This window comes from Centroberyx affinis, unplaced genomic scaffold (genome assembly GCF_046629955.1).
Source record: "Centroberyx affinis isolate AG114_WGS23_722 - 3 ecotype Tasmania unplaced genomic scaffold, CSIRO-AGI_Caff_v1 ptg002153l_1, whole genome shotgun sequence".
Lineage (NCBI taxonomy): Eukaryota > Metazoa > Chordata > Actinopteri > Beryciformes > Berycidae > Centroberyx > Centroberyx affinis.
This window is the reverse complement of record NW_027280469.1, coordinates 107,847-124,185: the sequence shown is the minus strand read 5'-3', so window position 1 is coordinate 124,185 and position 16,339 is coordinate 107,847. Positions and strand designations below refer to the sequence as shown.

At 41.5% G+C, this 16,339-nt stretch overlaps 1 protein-coding gene across 1 annotated transcript in view; it reads left to right on the top strand.

The window, feature by feature from the left end:
* LOC139654811 (eukaryotic translation initiation factor 4 gamma 3-like) overlaps positions 1-16,339 on the top strand; it is a 62,411-nt gene that overhangs the window by 20,475 nt on the left and 25,597 nt on the right. Inside the window, exons 6-13 of the mRNA XM_071531992.1 lie at positions 2,509-2,529; positions 4,927-5,106; positions 5,912-6,023; positions 6,331-6,434; positions 7,650-7,775; positions 11,030-11,222; positions 12,967-13,764; positions 14,972-15,060. Of these exons, the coding sequence (XP_071388093.1) occupies positions 2,509-2,529; positions 4,927-5,106; positions 5,912-6,023; positions 6,331-6,434; positions 7,650-7,775; positions 11,030-11,222; positions 12,967-13,764; positions 14,972-15,060 (1,623 nt within the window). The remainder of the gene's footprint in view (positions 1-2,508; positions 2,530-4,926; positions 5,107-5,911; positions 6,024-6,330; positions 6,435-7,649; positions 7,776-11,029; positions 11,223-12,966; positions 13,765-14,971; positions 15,061-16,339) is intronic.

The following is a 16,339-nucleotide window of genomic DNA, read 5'->3' as shown; positions in this document are numbered from 1 at the left end:
GAAGCTGTGATGTGGATATTGAGACCCGGAGACATGACTGGGCACAGAAATCGAGTCCCAGTGCCATGGTGACTTCCTGTTATCTTTCTGTTTGTTGGTCTGTGTTGTAATTAACTGCAGCTGCCCCCTTTTAAGACTGATGTCACGCACACCCCCACTCCCCCAAATGTGTCCTGTGTCACTTGTTGTCTAACATTCTCACCTTCTGGATGGTTCTATGTTGACCGTTTTTAACGGACTATAAATAGTAAGGTGGATAAGTGTGTCGGGTGTGTTTGTTGGCACCAGTGTGTACACACACAGAGTGCATGCCCTGGCTGTCACAAACTGGCGCTGGGCTCTCTTGTGCCGCCACGGAAGTGGAGTCGGAAAGCAGATGAAGCCGAACAATGGCCTATTATACTGTTGGAGAAAACGAACATTGTCCCCCCGAAACATACATACAGACACACAAACACACTCACACACAGTAAAGGGTACATGGAGGTCAGAAAATTCATTCATCGGCCAAAAACATATGTCTTTCTTCAAAAAAATAACAGTATTCTTTCATGGTCTTTTTTTTTCTTCACTTACCAGTGTAACTTGTAACTTGTAACTTCTTTGGATATTAGAGTCAGCTTGTGTGTGTGTGTGTGTGTGTGTGTGTGTGTGTGTGTGTGTGTGTGAAGCAAAAGGTCAAATCCAAAGGAAATTACAGTTACCGCTTGAACAACTCTAGTTGTACACTCCAGGGAAATGAATGGTTCCTCCTCAGAGCATAAATTACTCTATTAATCCCCTTGAGTGTTTACTCTTTACCACTTCCCCTGTAACTCTATTGTGTTTTGTGGGCTTCAAATGGTGGAAATGTCACATATTAACAATACATTAACATATTTTTTGTCAGCATTACCATCTTAACTTGCACAGTGTACAGGTCACGATGATGTTGTAGGTTGTTTCAAATGACTAGAGCAGGCATTCTTGGGTGAGTCTGGTATCAAAAACGATAATGTCGAGCTAATTCCAGGCGACAGACTTATACAATGCCTTCGAAAACTAATTATAATAGTATTACTTATACTAATTATACTAATAATACTTGTGTTTGCATTGCATCATGCCAGACCAAAAAAAAGATGGAGAAATGGGGAAAAAGACAAGGGAAATGGTTCACATCAGGTGAAAGTAAGCATCCATCTGATATCAGACAGTCGGTATCATCGCTATCATCATTATTTCTCTGCTGTAAAATACAAATCTGTCTCGCTCAACAGTTATGGCATTTTCATTTTCTTACTTGATCTGAAAGTCTGCATAGTTAATTTATGGGCTGAGTAAGTTTCAATGACCCCACCGGACATAAAAACTCCTTTAAAACCCTGTGTAAAATTGGGGTGGGGGGGGTATGATGGTCACTTTGAAAATTGGTTTGCTTTTTAATTCCTAAAGTAGACTTTTTGGAGATAAAAGGTTTTCATCAAAAGCAGTGTCCATCAGCATGGGCTAGCCAGGCTAACAGAGCAGTGAGCAGTGTAATGACACCTAGCTCCAGAAGATGGAAGGTGGTGTCTAACCCTCCCTGGCCCGCATCCCTCAACACACTCCCTGTGTTGCTAAGTCATTGCTGTGGGTGACAGCCAGGTCCACTGGGGCTGGAAAATGCCAAGTTGGCAAAGCAAGGGGCAGACAGGCACGCAGGCCCAGGCTGCACAATTTGCTAAAGGCATCACCCCTTGGGATATAGTGTGTGTGTGTGAGAGAGAGAAGTGTGTTATATGCGTGTGTATGTGTGCATGTGTGTTGTGTGAGTGACACAGTAAGTTCATATGTCAGGGTGGGAAACACCCACCAGCCAAATGCTGATAATTTTGTCTGTAGCTGGTAAGCCTTTCCAATCTACCACCCACTGGCAGCTAACCAACCATCATTTGGAGTTTCTTTTCTGTTCTACTAGGGATGGGACGATATGCTTATCTCATGATACAATACGTGATATGGGGTTCAAAATTCGATACAACCACGATACGATGTAATAAATAAAAGCTCAATGACAACAAAGTATGACTGTGCAGAATTATGTTTATGTCTGAGCCTCAAATCTCTTTAGCACTGGCTTTCTAGAATGTAAATGCAACCATTTAAAAAACGTCATTGCAAAGTGCAAATAAAATACAATTTGGATGGAGAGCTTGTGAAATTGTCTCATTTGGGATTACTACATATGGCGATTCATTTTTCTGCCCCACGATACGTATTGTCACATTTTTGCATTGCAATATATATAGAATTTCTATATATTGTCCCATCCCTATATTTGACAGATCATTTTTAGCTGGTCAAAGAGTCAAAGTCGCTGACTGTTGGAACGCACCAGCCACTGTGTCAGGTAGATGAAAATATCAGGTAGTTTCCTGCCCTGATGTGTGTCAGTGAATGATTGACTGCTGTATTGTGTCGGGGCTTCACAGTCACCAGTGCAGTCTCCCATTGGCTTTTCTCTCTTTCCTGCTTTCAATACTCAAGGGAGGATTCAGGCCCATCCAGGTAATATTTACCTCTGTCAAAAGTTTCTGCAGATCTGCATGGCATGATGAGGATCACCCCCAAATGATCCCAACCCTCCTAACCTTTAACCCCACCCCCCCTCCTCCGAAAACCCTCCAATGGGTCATCATCCTCACTACAGTGTATGCTCTGTAGAGAGGTTAACACTTTATCATCATTTTATCCCTTTTATTCCATAGAAAATCATTACTTAACATTACTTTTCAACTTATAATTTTGTCATTTTTGCGTCATTCATCACTTTCCCTATTCATCTTTATTGGGCTTGCGTAGTTTGAATGAACAGCATGCGGAATGAAAGAGTTACTCACCTTCCTCCCTAAGATTCATTTATGTATTTATTTATTTTTGTAGTTGATTTTTTTGTGTGTCCTTGTGACAGGAAAGTGTATTATCTGTTGGAAATGTGAAAAGTTTGACGTTATTTTGTAGATGCCCACTGGGAATAGCTTTACAGTTTTTTTGAAGAGTGCAATCATTTTCAGGTGATGGTTTAAAGCCTAGCTACAATGCACTTTTTTTTTGTTGACAGTGTCGGAAACTTGTTTTGTCCGTTGACTCATATTTCTCACTTATGTCAGCAGGATACCTGGTAATGAACAGTTTCCTGGTTGTTTCCCAGATTGCACAGGGCTATTTACAATAAGGCCATTGAACCTAATTTATTATGTGAACGGTGATTTCCCTCTAGAGTATTTTTAGCCAGTTTTACAGCATTGTTTATTATTCTCCCCTCCGCTGGACCATACTGTGACTGTGGCTGGGTATTTCCAGCTTGAGCCATAGTTGTTTGGAAGTCGGTCACAGCTGTTCGTCGTGGTCTTTCATCTTGCCCGGCACACATTGATTCCTGCATTAAATTTTATGCGCCCTCCAAACGCAAAGCCTGGCAATGCTAAACATTCCATTGATTCTGACATTTGCTCTCTAGCAGTCATTGTAGCTCCAGTCATCACAACGACATTTTCCATGATTTGCGTGCTCTGTGATGCATGAGGAAAGGCCATGTCGCTGCATGATAAACACATCATGGCTCGTGTGACATGCGACACGCATTCAACACAGCCATGTATTTAAGTTCAGCTTGTTACATTCTGCCCCTTTAGCAACTGCAGCGCTGACAGCTGTATTTCTGATAGCCTTGGTAGCTAGTGGCACCAGGGCCTAGCGGTTAAAGAGAATGTCTCGTAACTGAGTGGTTAGTTTGAACCCCACTGCAGCCAGTGGGTGTCTGTCAACAGCTGTGTGACTTCTCAAAGTGTCTATAAGCAAGACAATGAACTCCTTCCTGGCCATTCATAAATGTGTAAAACAAAAGTAAATGAAGCCACGGTTCCATTCATATGCTCTTGTTAGAATATTTAGCTGTAGTGCCTTGTAGTTGTGAACACGCTGCATTTGTAAGAGCCATATGGCAGGTTTGTGTAAGATCATCTGGTTGACAGGGTGGTGATGTCGGGCAGCAGGCACCACACTCTCAGCTGAAAGGATTGTAAGTTCAGACTGCCACCTTATGTGCCCTCCCAGAGCCTGCAACTCTCTGGACAAATGGCACAGGTACTCCCTAGCTGGAAAAGGTCAATCTGACAGTAGTCCACCTCCTGTCTGAGCCTGTAGAGAATAGTGTGGTATAGGGTCTACAAGCTTTTTTCCTTGTTTGTCAGAGTTTAAGTGGGGAGACTCACTTAAATTGGATTCAGATTAGACGTTCAGTGTCCTCGGGTGCGGAAAATCTTTTCTCTTACAATAATACAACACTAACAGCAAGACCTTTGTTCATCATCCAGACTGTTCAAACATTGCATGGTATTTTATTAAATGAATGCCATCAGTTACAAAGTTTCTACTGAAACATGCACATGGTATCTATAACCTGATGGCAGGTGGTTGAATAAGGGATGCAAGGGATGGTCTACACATGGGATGTTAATGTGGCTTTCTGTGCATTCTTTTAAAGAGGACAGGTTGGTAATAGACTGGTGAGCTTGGCTGTGATGTTTGGGACTTGTTAGAGTAACACATATTGCCATAAGGGAGTTGTAGTAGTAGTTCAACAATGGTCTGGTAGAGCAATAGTGAAAGTTCACTGAAAGTCCCAGTGCCTTCAGCTGGGCCTCTTTTTTGAGATGCTGACAAACTGTAAGGCTGGTGCACTGTGAGAAGAGTGTAGGCCACATGGCAAAGTCATTAAACACTTTATTGGATTTTTAATCAAGCATAACATTTACACTTTTCTGTTAGTCAGGTGACGCATCATAACAGAGCAGATAGTTTTCTCAAGATGTGCATGTTGAAATGAGACTGGTGTCTTTGGGATAGTACTTATTGGGATAGTACTTATTGTCTTTTTTGTCTCTTTCTCTCTGTTGGCTTCAGTTTTTCCAGAGGACCCAGATGCAGACTGCGAGGCCCACTATCCCTACCAACACACCCTCCTTACGGCCTGGCTCTCAGACTCCCACAGCGGCTGTCTACCCCGCTAATCAGCCAATTATGATGACCATGGCCCCCATGCCTTTCCCCTCCCCACAGGCTGCACAGTACTACATCCCACAGGTGAGACAGCCACTCTGAAAGAAGCAGATAACTTGTTAAATATTAACCTTGAAGTGGTTCCACTATAATTGAATTAATTGCCAATTTAATTTTAGTTACAGTTCCACATTCATCCATGTTTCAGTCCCAGTGATGGTTGTGTGATTGTGTATCGTTAGATTTCTTTGTATAATTTCACATAATAAACACAGAAGCTCTAAACATTACAATTACATTTCATGTTTTAGAGGGAAATTAAGCAAAATAGTATTATTTTAATTTCACATTTGCACAACAGCTGTGGTAATTTTCTTTTTTGTAGTGGCGCACCACTGCTGGAGGAACACAGAGAAACACTGTGCTCTGGTTACAGCTGGTGCTGGTTAGATTGAACTGATTAACTAGAAATACAATACATAAGAGAACACTGGCCCAGTGGGCCAATCCACAAAAATTATTGTAAAGGGTTGATATGTATCCCATAGTCATTTGCATTATATACTGTACATTCTATAAAATACAATGCATTCTGTGTCATAAAGACCTTCTCTACATGGGAGCAGCTTGGCATGAGCATGGTATGCAGAATTTTCTATCGAAGTGTAAAATACTTACTTATTGTAAGTTGCTTTGGAGAAAAGCGTCTGCTAAATGACATAATGTAATGTAATGTTAAACATGTAACACAATAAGCAAAAAAAATGTTAAGTGCAAAAAATCTCATCTGTAAATTTAAATGCAATTATAAATTGGAATATGTGGAGGAAGTGTGTTGTCGTCATTAACCCTGTACTTACATTTCTCTCCCTCTCCTCCATGCCTGCAGTATCGCCACAGCACGCCCTATGTGGGACCTCCTCAGCAGTATTCTGTGCAACCCCCAGGGTCCGGCACCTTCTATCCTGGTCCAGGACCAGGGGAGTACCCCAACCCATATCGTGAGTTATTAATCCAACACACACACACACACACACACACACACACACACACACACACACACACACACACACACACACACATCAAGTACAAGTTCCCATATCCATAGTTCACTGGAATATAAATTTACCATATGGCAGCACGAATACACACTATCAACTTTGACAATGCTTTATTTTTGTTTTTGCTTCTACTAAAATGTGTGTTTTTTCTGCTCTTGTGTTTCTTTCCTTTTCTCGCAAACTCATTCAGATTCCCTCAGGTACCACCCACCTGTCTCACCCTCTGTCCCTGCTCCCGTTCCCACAGCTGGCCCCCCCTACTACCCAGGGCAGACTGTGTACCCCCCCTCACCCCCCATCATAGTGCCTACACCACAGCAACCTCCACCAGCCAAGCGAGAGAAGAAAACAGTGAGTCTCTTAGTAGTTTCTTTGTCATTTATTCTAGAGTGTACACGTCTTACATAAAATACCATAATGCTTTTCCAAATTATTTTTGAATGCAATTGGCAATCTGCTCCAGTTATAGAGCACTTTATTTCTTTTTTTCTCTCTAAATTTTGGATTCATTGCCCTTATACAGGCTTATAAAATGATAGGGAAAATTTTATTAAGAGAATGTTAATCTGTCTTTGCGCAGTGAGTTACTAATGAATCTTGCCTAGTCTAAGCTATATTTGATGTTTTGGATAAATTACTGGAATATTTTACATGTTTCATTTGAACATCATCATTTTCATTGAGTCTAGCTGTTTATTGCTGAATAATTTGCCTTCAATAAATAAATTGAAGTGACTGCCAAGCCTTAAACTAGCTCTTAAATTCTCCTGCATGAGCGTTTAACTCTGGCTAGAATGCCTCTGCAGGTACTCATATGGTTCCTGCACAGGGTTTAAAACTCTGGAAAAGCATGAATGAAAATAAATGTTATAGTTTCCAGGTCTTGAGAAGTTTTGAATTCACTCTAAGATGTCTGTAATAGTATGGAGAAAATATAGTTTTTCAGTCCTGATGCGCATATGACCACTCATTTTGCGTATTTGCTTACTTTCTGTCATTTCACATACATTATATGTGAAATTGTGATGTTTGTAGTTGGGAAGAATGGTCTTCATCAAGAGCTAATGGCTGAATTGACAGTAATATTAACAGCCACTATCAGTATACAGTTTCAAATCCTCAAATTCAGTCAAGAAATTAAGAAACCCTATGAGTGTAATCTGCAGGTTAGCATTGTCCCGCTCAGAATTCACAAATCACAAATTCAAAATGATATTCTGTTGGCTTACAGGAGAGTCTGTTTAAACGTGTCTCTGTTGAAATATTTGTGATATTGCAAATGTCAAGTACCTGTTTCCTTTCCATAAACACAAGACGAGTAAGGGCACCGTCTTCTGCCAGACGAGAGAGCTTTTATTTATTCCTGATTCAGACCCAGCCCTTACTTGTTATTCTCTGCAAGCCAGCAGTATGAATGTGTGGCAATCTAGAACCCTGTTATAGAGTGGACACACACACACACACACACACTCAGACACACACTAGTGTTAAATATGGCTGAGGCAGGGTCGCTCCAAGACTTTGGCGCTTTAGTGAGGTCTGTTTTTCGTGCCATTGTCCTCCCAGATCCGTATCCGTGACCCCAACCAGGGCGGCAGGGACATCACCGAGGAGATCATGTCAGGGGGATCGGGGAGCAGGAATCCAACGCCCCCTGTCGGACGCCCCTCCTCTACCCCCACCCCTCCACAGGTATGGCTCTGCAGGCTTGATGTCAAGATGTTTATTTTCCCATAAAAGCATAATCCACTAATTACATTACTTGTAATAGCCTGGCTGCCTGCAACACACACTCTCTCAGTCACTACTCGCTCACTCAGTTACAGTGGAGGTAGTGTAGCGTTCAGAGCAGCTGATTAGACTGGATCTTTAGCTGCAGAGAGGGGAGGGGACGGGAGGAGAGGAGGGAAAGGTCCTGTTGCTTGGTAGCGGTGCAGAGCTCTCTGCTCTAATCCCCTCCGCTCTCCTCCATGTGTGTGACAGCCACAGAGCCAGAGAGGACAGGACAGTTGACACTCCAGCCTCCACCTTCCCCCGACACACACAGGCAGATTTATATATACTAGAGCAGTGCCCGTTTGTGCCGCTGCTGCACAGAGCACTGTCCGCGTGTTTATCCAAAGTTTATTAATATTGAACATGTCGCGTTCAATACACTGCACTTCCTTGGGTCCCCAGCAATACACCCGCCAAGTGTGAAGTCGATCGGACGAACGGTTCTCGAGATATGCAACACACAGACAGACAGACAGAGATTCCTTGCTTTATAGTATGATGAAGGGTTTAATTCCAAAACTCTATATATTCCATTTACGGAAAAATTATGCCAGCTGAATTTTGTCAGTCAATACACATGATTCTGCCCTCAAAAACATAGCTGTTTTAAGCAAGTAATGAATTACATTTACTCCTGTTACTGTACTGTATTGTACTTGTACTTTTTTGAGTATTTTTTTAAAGTCACTAATTGAGTATGTTTTGCCTATATTTGCAGTTTGACTAGAGTTTGATTATAGTACTTTGATACATTTTAAATAAAATGTATCAAAGTAAAAAATTTAAGTAAAAATATTTTAGGTTCTCCATAACCATCAAAAACTGGCCAATCATAATTTGCATCTTCATCACAAACATGTGGAGGTAACGTTGACTGTAATATTAAATGCTCAGATTTATCCCTTAGTTATCAAAAAACCTCATTATTGTCTAGTCGCCTTTCTAGCGAGTTGGATAGCTAATAGCAAAAGAAACATTGTAGTAACAATATTGAATAATGGAGGTGGGTATGTCTTTTATCAAAGATTGAGTAATGACATGAATTTCAGAATCGTATTTTTAGTACGCTCCTAAAAATGTGCAGTATCAGCAGTGCATTTATAGAGCGTAAACATTAATCCAAGTTGATAAAGCTGTTGTGGAGGAGAGATTCATGCTTCAACTGAGCACGGTCTCCATAGCACAGCACATAACTGGTCCAATTATCGTACAGTATTTCACACAGGCTCTTTATCTTTGTTATTCTGTCTTCAACCTGCATTTTACGAGGGATGCAGCGCACTCGCAATTAACCTTGTCCAAAGCTCTTTTTGGTGATTGAGAGAGAAACTTAGCGGGGCAAGAGGACTCTGTCATCTTGTCCATTTTGGATTGCATGGGATAGATCATTTGGAGCAATGGCTGTCCTTTTTCTCTGTACATTTTAAATGAACTACTTTTTACATAAATAGATTTTTACACCAGTAATTTTGCTTCCGCATAAATGTTATTTCAGTAGGGTTTGAGTGGGGTGTTTTGGTACTCGTTCCACCCCTGTTTTCTAGCAAGGGTGCTAAAATTACTCATAACCTTAATGTAACACATGATAAATTTAATTCCAGTAATCATTTTGTAAGAGTAGGCATCCATTTTTTTCAAATGGTGGATATCTAATTTTGGAACAAAACTCTTCATCTTTGTGAAGACTTTCAGTCCTGAATGCTACATACCCATTTTAGAATTATTACCCGTTTATGATTACATCCTCTAAAAAAACACTTTTGTAAGTAATGATAGATTACGGTGTCTTGTAATTTGAATAATACAATTTAATAGTAAGTTTTACTTGAGTGCTAGCAGTTTAATTTTGTCTGAGTAGGTGTCTCATTAGATCAGATATCTTATTTTGGAACGAAACTTTTCATATGCAGTACACACATGCATCCAGCTTTAGTCTGTACCTGGGCCAACAGGGATTTACCTGGGGAAAGCTCAGTTTGACAAGTGTGGTTGAATATTCAGGTACATCGGGCTGACCAGGGTTCCCTAATCAGTGATGTGACACGACCAGATTGGTAACATCTATATAGAGAAGCTGGTGATTTTGCTTGTCGAGTCATGTTAGATCTGGAATAATTCTGAGGAATGGAGGAAGAAATGACATTACAGTATGACATTATAGGAAAGATTTTAAGAGCCTGACTTGTTAAAATCACTTCACTCTCTTAATTTTCTTTTAGCAGACATGATGAACTCACTGTACCCTTGTGAACAGCTGTTTTTATCTTACACCTGCTCCCTTGCATCACTGTTTCTATCCTCTCACTATCTTGTACAGTAGATTGCATATGTATTGTCTACTGTATGCTCCCAGTCCTTCTACAGAATCCATTCTTCAGATTTCCTTACCTATCCATTCAGCAAAGCTGATGAAGTCTTAAAAACAAAATAATGGATTTGAATTTGGTGCCAGTGCATTGCCTGGAAGTAAAGGTGCTAAGGTGGTGGTTTTCAATCCTGGTCCTCAGGACTCATAGTACTACTGGTTTTCTATCCTACCAGGTGATTAACTGCATTCACTCGGTATCCCAGGTGTGAAGTAGTGCCTGATTAGATAGATAGAATGAAAACCAGTGGGGCTCGGGGTTCCAGGGACCGGGGTTGAAAACCATGTTGCTAAGGCTTTTGTCACCCACTTAACAGATAAAATGAAGCAAGCCAAAATAAGATGGCATTCCTGGATTCTGAAAAGGGACGTTGTTGTGACTTCTTCCTCCCTGTGTCCTCCTTGGATGTTAACAGTGTCTTTCCTCTCTTTCTCTGTCTTTTTGTGCCCCTTTTGTTTTCTTTTCTTTACTTATCTGTCCCCTTTTCTCTGTCCTTCACTTTTGCATTCTTCTGATCCTTTCCCTTCCTCTTTTTTGCCTCTCTTTTTTTCTGCTCCTCCTGCCATTCTACCTGCATCGATCTTCATTCTTCATCTTGTTTCTCCTGTCTCGTCCTCCTTTGCTTCTCCTCCTAATCTAACCATACCCCACTGGTCTCCTTTTTTCTGCTTTATCCTGGGTTTGGGCTTATTTGTTTGTGTGTGCGCGTGCCTGCATCTCTGTGCCTGTCTGTCTGTTTTTCTGTGTTGCTAGTTTTTATGGCCGCACCCTCATTATCCTCACATTTTCTACCTCAAATCGCAGCAGCAGCCGAGCAGCAGCCAGACTCCAGAGCAGCAGCAGCCGCAGCAGCAGCAGTCCCAGCCCCAGCCACCTCAGCCGCAGCAGGCCCATCCTGGAGCCTACACCCTGGAGCCCCCCCAGCCACAGCCACAGCCACAGCCACAGCCCCCGCCTGCCCCAGCAGCTGGGGCTTCAGACACCAAGCCAGGGCCAGGTCTGCCCCCAACACCCCCCCCCCCCTCACCTCCTCTAAAAAACCTCCACTCCACTCCAGCTAACAGATAGGGCTCTCACTCTTTCTTTTAACATCTTAACTGAGCAAATTTTAATTATTTTTGAATGTTCAGAATTTAAAAAATGTATATCGGACCCTCCAGGAATTTGTGATTCTTCCCTGACAGCTGAAACTTTTTTTTTAGTAAAGTGAGCAACTGAGTCTGCAAATATTGTTAGGGTTTGACCAGTCGACACTTTTTTTTTTTTACCTATTTTATCCTTTAGAATAATAAAAATAAATAAATGATGGCAATTTAAACACAGATTAAACAAACATAATATAAAAGAAATTTTAACACAATGCAACAAGTGGATAATATTCTCTCTCTCCTTGGCTTTGCCATTTCTATCAACAATCTTACTTTTCCCTCAAGTAAACATAGAAAGACCACAAATTGCAAAAAGCCTCTTTCAAATGATGTGTTTTTGGTGGCTATAATGACAGAAAAATCTTGGAAGGACCGTCAAATCTGCCCACAGAACAGAAGTTTGATTATGGAGAGTTATGGAAAATTTCTCTGTTCCCATCACTGGCATTACATTGGAATCGCTTGCACAATTTAATCCAGGCGCCGTGCTTATTAAACATTCATTCATCATGAAATCATTTCAAAGAATATTCTAGCAAATAAAAATTGTATGTGTGTGTATGTATGTATATATATATATATATATATATATATATATATATATAATATATCATTCATACCTTGGGCAATGATATAGATTAGCTTTGGCATATGACATTATTACAGAAATATGGGGGAAATTACTGATTTTGACATCATATAAATCACATTTGGCTTAAATTTGGCAATTTGTACACCCTTGTCTGATTCAAGATGATATTCTAATGAGATTCAAATAATGTTTTTTTCTATATGATAGTATGTGATCAAAATAACCCAGAATGTAACAAGTCAGAGGTATCAGTTTTGTTTTCACCAGAACGTGCTGCACGACTGAGTGTGATAAATAAGAGAGCACAGCGGAAACAAATGCTTTCACTTTCATTTCACTTATAAATCAAGGTGCAGTGTCAGCATAGCAGCCTGCCTTTCCTGCAATTAGCCATTATATTTCATCAGCATTCCTTGCAGAAGTTTTTAAAGCAGTTAAACTTTTCCAGACTTGTTAATGTGTAAGGCTCAGACTGCACTTTTAACTAGGGTGGGAAATAACCACCAGTCACCAAGCAAATGTCGTGAAATTTCACCTGGCTGGTTTGTCGAACAACACTTTGCCAGGTAACCAGACGTCATTTCAAGGTCTTCAAGGTTCTATTTAAGAAATCTAGTTGGTTGGTAAGATAGCGAAAGCCACCTGTGAGTGTGGGGATTTACCAGCCACTGTGTCCTGTAGACAAAAAATAGCTTCCTCCTGTGGTTTTCATGTGTTGAACCACTGTTGTATGGCAACGGGTTCTGCATCTCAGCAGCAGTCAGATAGCCAGTGAGGTTCAAATAAATTTAAGCAAAAAAATGTAATAAATATCCCTGCTAGGAAATAGAACTCGTGAAGTCCAAGGTTTTATGTTCTTAAGGGGGGGAATGTGTTTGATAGATAACCTACATTTTAAAATAATGTGTAAAATACCATTGTTGAAGAATCTTCTTTTTCAGTGCTGTGCTGCAGATTGAATTCTAAAGCCATATATGGATCTGTATGCTTCCTCCCTCTAGATGATACGCCAAAATTGGAGCCGGCTGTCCAGAAGTCTTCCTCACCTGGGCTTGTACAGCCTGAACCCCCAGTGGAGAGACTGGAGGTCAGCACCCCTGTAACTGAGCCCTCTCCCCCTGTCGAACCAGAGCTTCCTTTGCCCGCCCCAGCGGCGGCCCCTGCCACTGTCCCGCTTCCTGTGGCCAACACCAGTGAACGTCCCGCAGCTGGGGAACCCGCCGCTTCAGCTGCTCCTCCCTCCTCCTCCTCCTCCTCCTCCTCCTCAGCCGGGGAGCCCAAGCCGCCCCTGGCGCCGCCTCAGACTCCGACCCCCAACACAGACAAGCCTCTTTCAGAAGCCCCACGCACTCTGGCTGCTTCTCCGGCCCCAGCTCCCAAGGCCTTGAACGGCCTCGCGGACACCGGGACCGAGCTGGACGCCCCGGCTCCGGAGCCTTCTCCTCTGGCTCCGGCTGCGCTCCAGCCCCAGGCTTCTGCTCCTGCTTACAGAGAGGCCTCCTCTGAGACTTTGCCCTCTGACGTGAGGCCAGAGGTGCCCGTTGCTGCTGCCCTCGCCCCTATGGCACCTGTGGCTGTGGTGCCAGTCACCCTGACCTCAAGCCCCGCCCCAGCTATGCCAGCACCTCCCCCTGGCCTTCCGCCTCTAGTGCAGGCCACAGCAGAGGCCGGCGAGCTGAGCAAGCCCTTAGACACTAAAGACCTCCCCCTCAAAGCAGGGACCGAGGCACACGTCGGCGTAGCTGACAGCAAAACGGAGCCCCAGCAACAAGCACTCACCAGGAAGAGTCCCACTACAGGTATCTGTTGCTTGCCATTGCATGTGAAAGCAACACCATACATACCGCTTTAAAAGTTCAACAACTGTTTAGCTTCTTATTATAGCCCAGGTGATTTATTTGCTTCAACAACTAAAATATTTTGTTACCAGCAACAGAGGAGTAATAATGCTTTGGGCTGGGTGGTTATTGGAGAAGGGCCAGCCTACAATAAGATTCAGGCTATATGAGACCAGGACTTTGTGACAAGTTTAATGGTATTATGTATACATAACTAAATCATGACCCTGTCATGAACTAGGCTGTTTCATGAATACGGCACACACTGCAAATAAGCTCTTGAGTAAAGACTGTACTGACGCACTTAATTTTCCATGAAGGCACAGTCAGAATTCATTGCTGATCTTAGCACAGCACTTTTCTATTTTTATACATGTGAATATTTTTTTTTTCCGTATATCTCTCTATTTCTGTTCTGTCAAATGGTATTTGCAAACATTTCTTACCGTTTGTTTGTAACCTGGTCAGAGTAGCAGATGCGCAGGGTTTATCACATCAAGACAATTTAGACGGTCTCAGATAAGTTGTAAGTCAAAAAGTATGTTCAATTATAGTGCTGAAACTCTTAGTCTATTGACAAAAAATTAATTGATTATAATTTTGATAATAGATTAATCATTTGTCATTTATCAAGTAAACATACCAAATATTTGCTGGTTACAGCTTCAGAAGATTTGCTTGCTTTTCTCAGTTTCATATCACTATAAAATGAATACTTGCGGGGGTTTTGGCGGCTTGCAAGTAAGCAATTTTAGGACATCACTTTCTCTGGTAACTTGTAATTTGTCATTGTTTGACATTTTCTAGACTAAATAGATAAAAAAAAGAATAGGTTAATCGATAATGAAAATAACGGTTAATTGCAGCCTTGCTAAATTGACTTTCAAATGGTTTCCTGTGATTTTCTGAACTTTCTGGAACTCATTGTATTGTCCTTTGTGGCACACCCTACCCATCTGGTACAACAGACTTATTTGCCAATACTGTGTGACCCAGATTTTTTGTGTAGACTAACAGTTGGAGCTTGTGGTTATACTGGAGAAAGGGTCTTTTTCTCGCTGTCAGTGTTTTTTTAAACACAAATGTCACTTTTGAATCCATTGTGGTCGTGTTACATGCTGAGCGGCTATGTGTGACTCCATGCTCTCGCATTTGTATTTCCCTGCAGTAAGTCAGACTGCTTCTGCCACACCAAAGACCTGGAGGAAACCAAATGAAGGGAGCCCTGTTGGAGACGCGCTTCAGAAGGAGAGTGAGGTAAGAAGGAGGTGCCGCTGCCCCTGCTGCAGGGTGAGGAGGGGGAAAGGAAAAGGAGATTAAAGCCAATGGAGAGGTATTAACTGAAAAATCACTATACTTACATTTTCAGGACCAAAATACAGAATTGCATTTAGGGATGGGAGGATATAAGATTTTATCTTTTATTGCGATAAAAACACTCAAGATAATTTTATCTTGGTGAATTTCCATTATCGAGATAATCGTGAATATCCTCACATGAGCGTGAATATCCTCACGAGTGACTTGAAAAAGCTGTCTAGCTCACTAACGTACAGTCCTATTGATTTCCTGATTTATTTTGAATTGCCATTTGCCACAATGTGATCTGAAAACAAAACAAGTTATTAATTTACTGTGCATTTACAACACATAACTGATTGAACCATGTGAATGCTTGGATATCAGGTTGATAGGTAGATTCTTTTTATTTTTTTCTCTCATTGTGATTACCTGCTGGGTGTTGGCAAGAGTCTGAATCTGTCCTCGTTTGTTTTTCACTAAAAAGGATGTTCACAAAAAAAAGATATGTGTCCTATGATGCAATAAAAATATTTGTTTCTTAACAAAATGTAAGGTAAAGTGATTTCAGTATGTTTTAGTGCCATTTTAAGAGTTTTAAGCATATTTTGATGATTATCGGGATAATATCGTGAATCGCAATTATTTTGGCCAGGATAATCGTGACACGAAATTTTCATATCGTCCCATTCCTAATTGTATTACTTACAAAGTATAGATGATTTCATTCTCACATATTAAAATGTTTGTGTTCTGTTGGCAGAAGTCTTAAAATAACAAGATAAAATAAAATATAATTCCGTAATGAGATTTACTTGGATGCAGGCAATAATTTTGTAAGATTTTGTCACATATTTCAAATGGTGGGTATCTCATTTTGGAGTAAGACTTTTCAAATGAGAGTCTCCAAAGAGAGGGAGGGAGATGCAGAGAGGAAAGGCACTATGTGGGCAATAGTTCAAATGGAAAATGTTTCCACATGTGTGGTGGTGGAAAGCAGACATGAATGACTTTGGGGTGTTGTTATCGTCCGAGAACGACGGCAAGGAGTTATCCATCATTTTCATTGCTCACCCGGCCCTCTGTGTGTGAAAGCGGCTCTGTCCCTCTCTCATCCCGTCTTCCTCCTGGTTCTGTTTCTCTTTTTCCACTCCCTTTCCTGTCTTTTTTTATCTCATCGTTACTCCTACAGCGTCTTCCCTACCTCTACCTGACCCATTCTGCCTCCTCATCATGC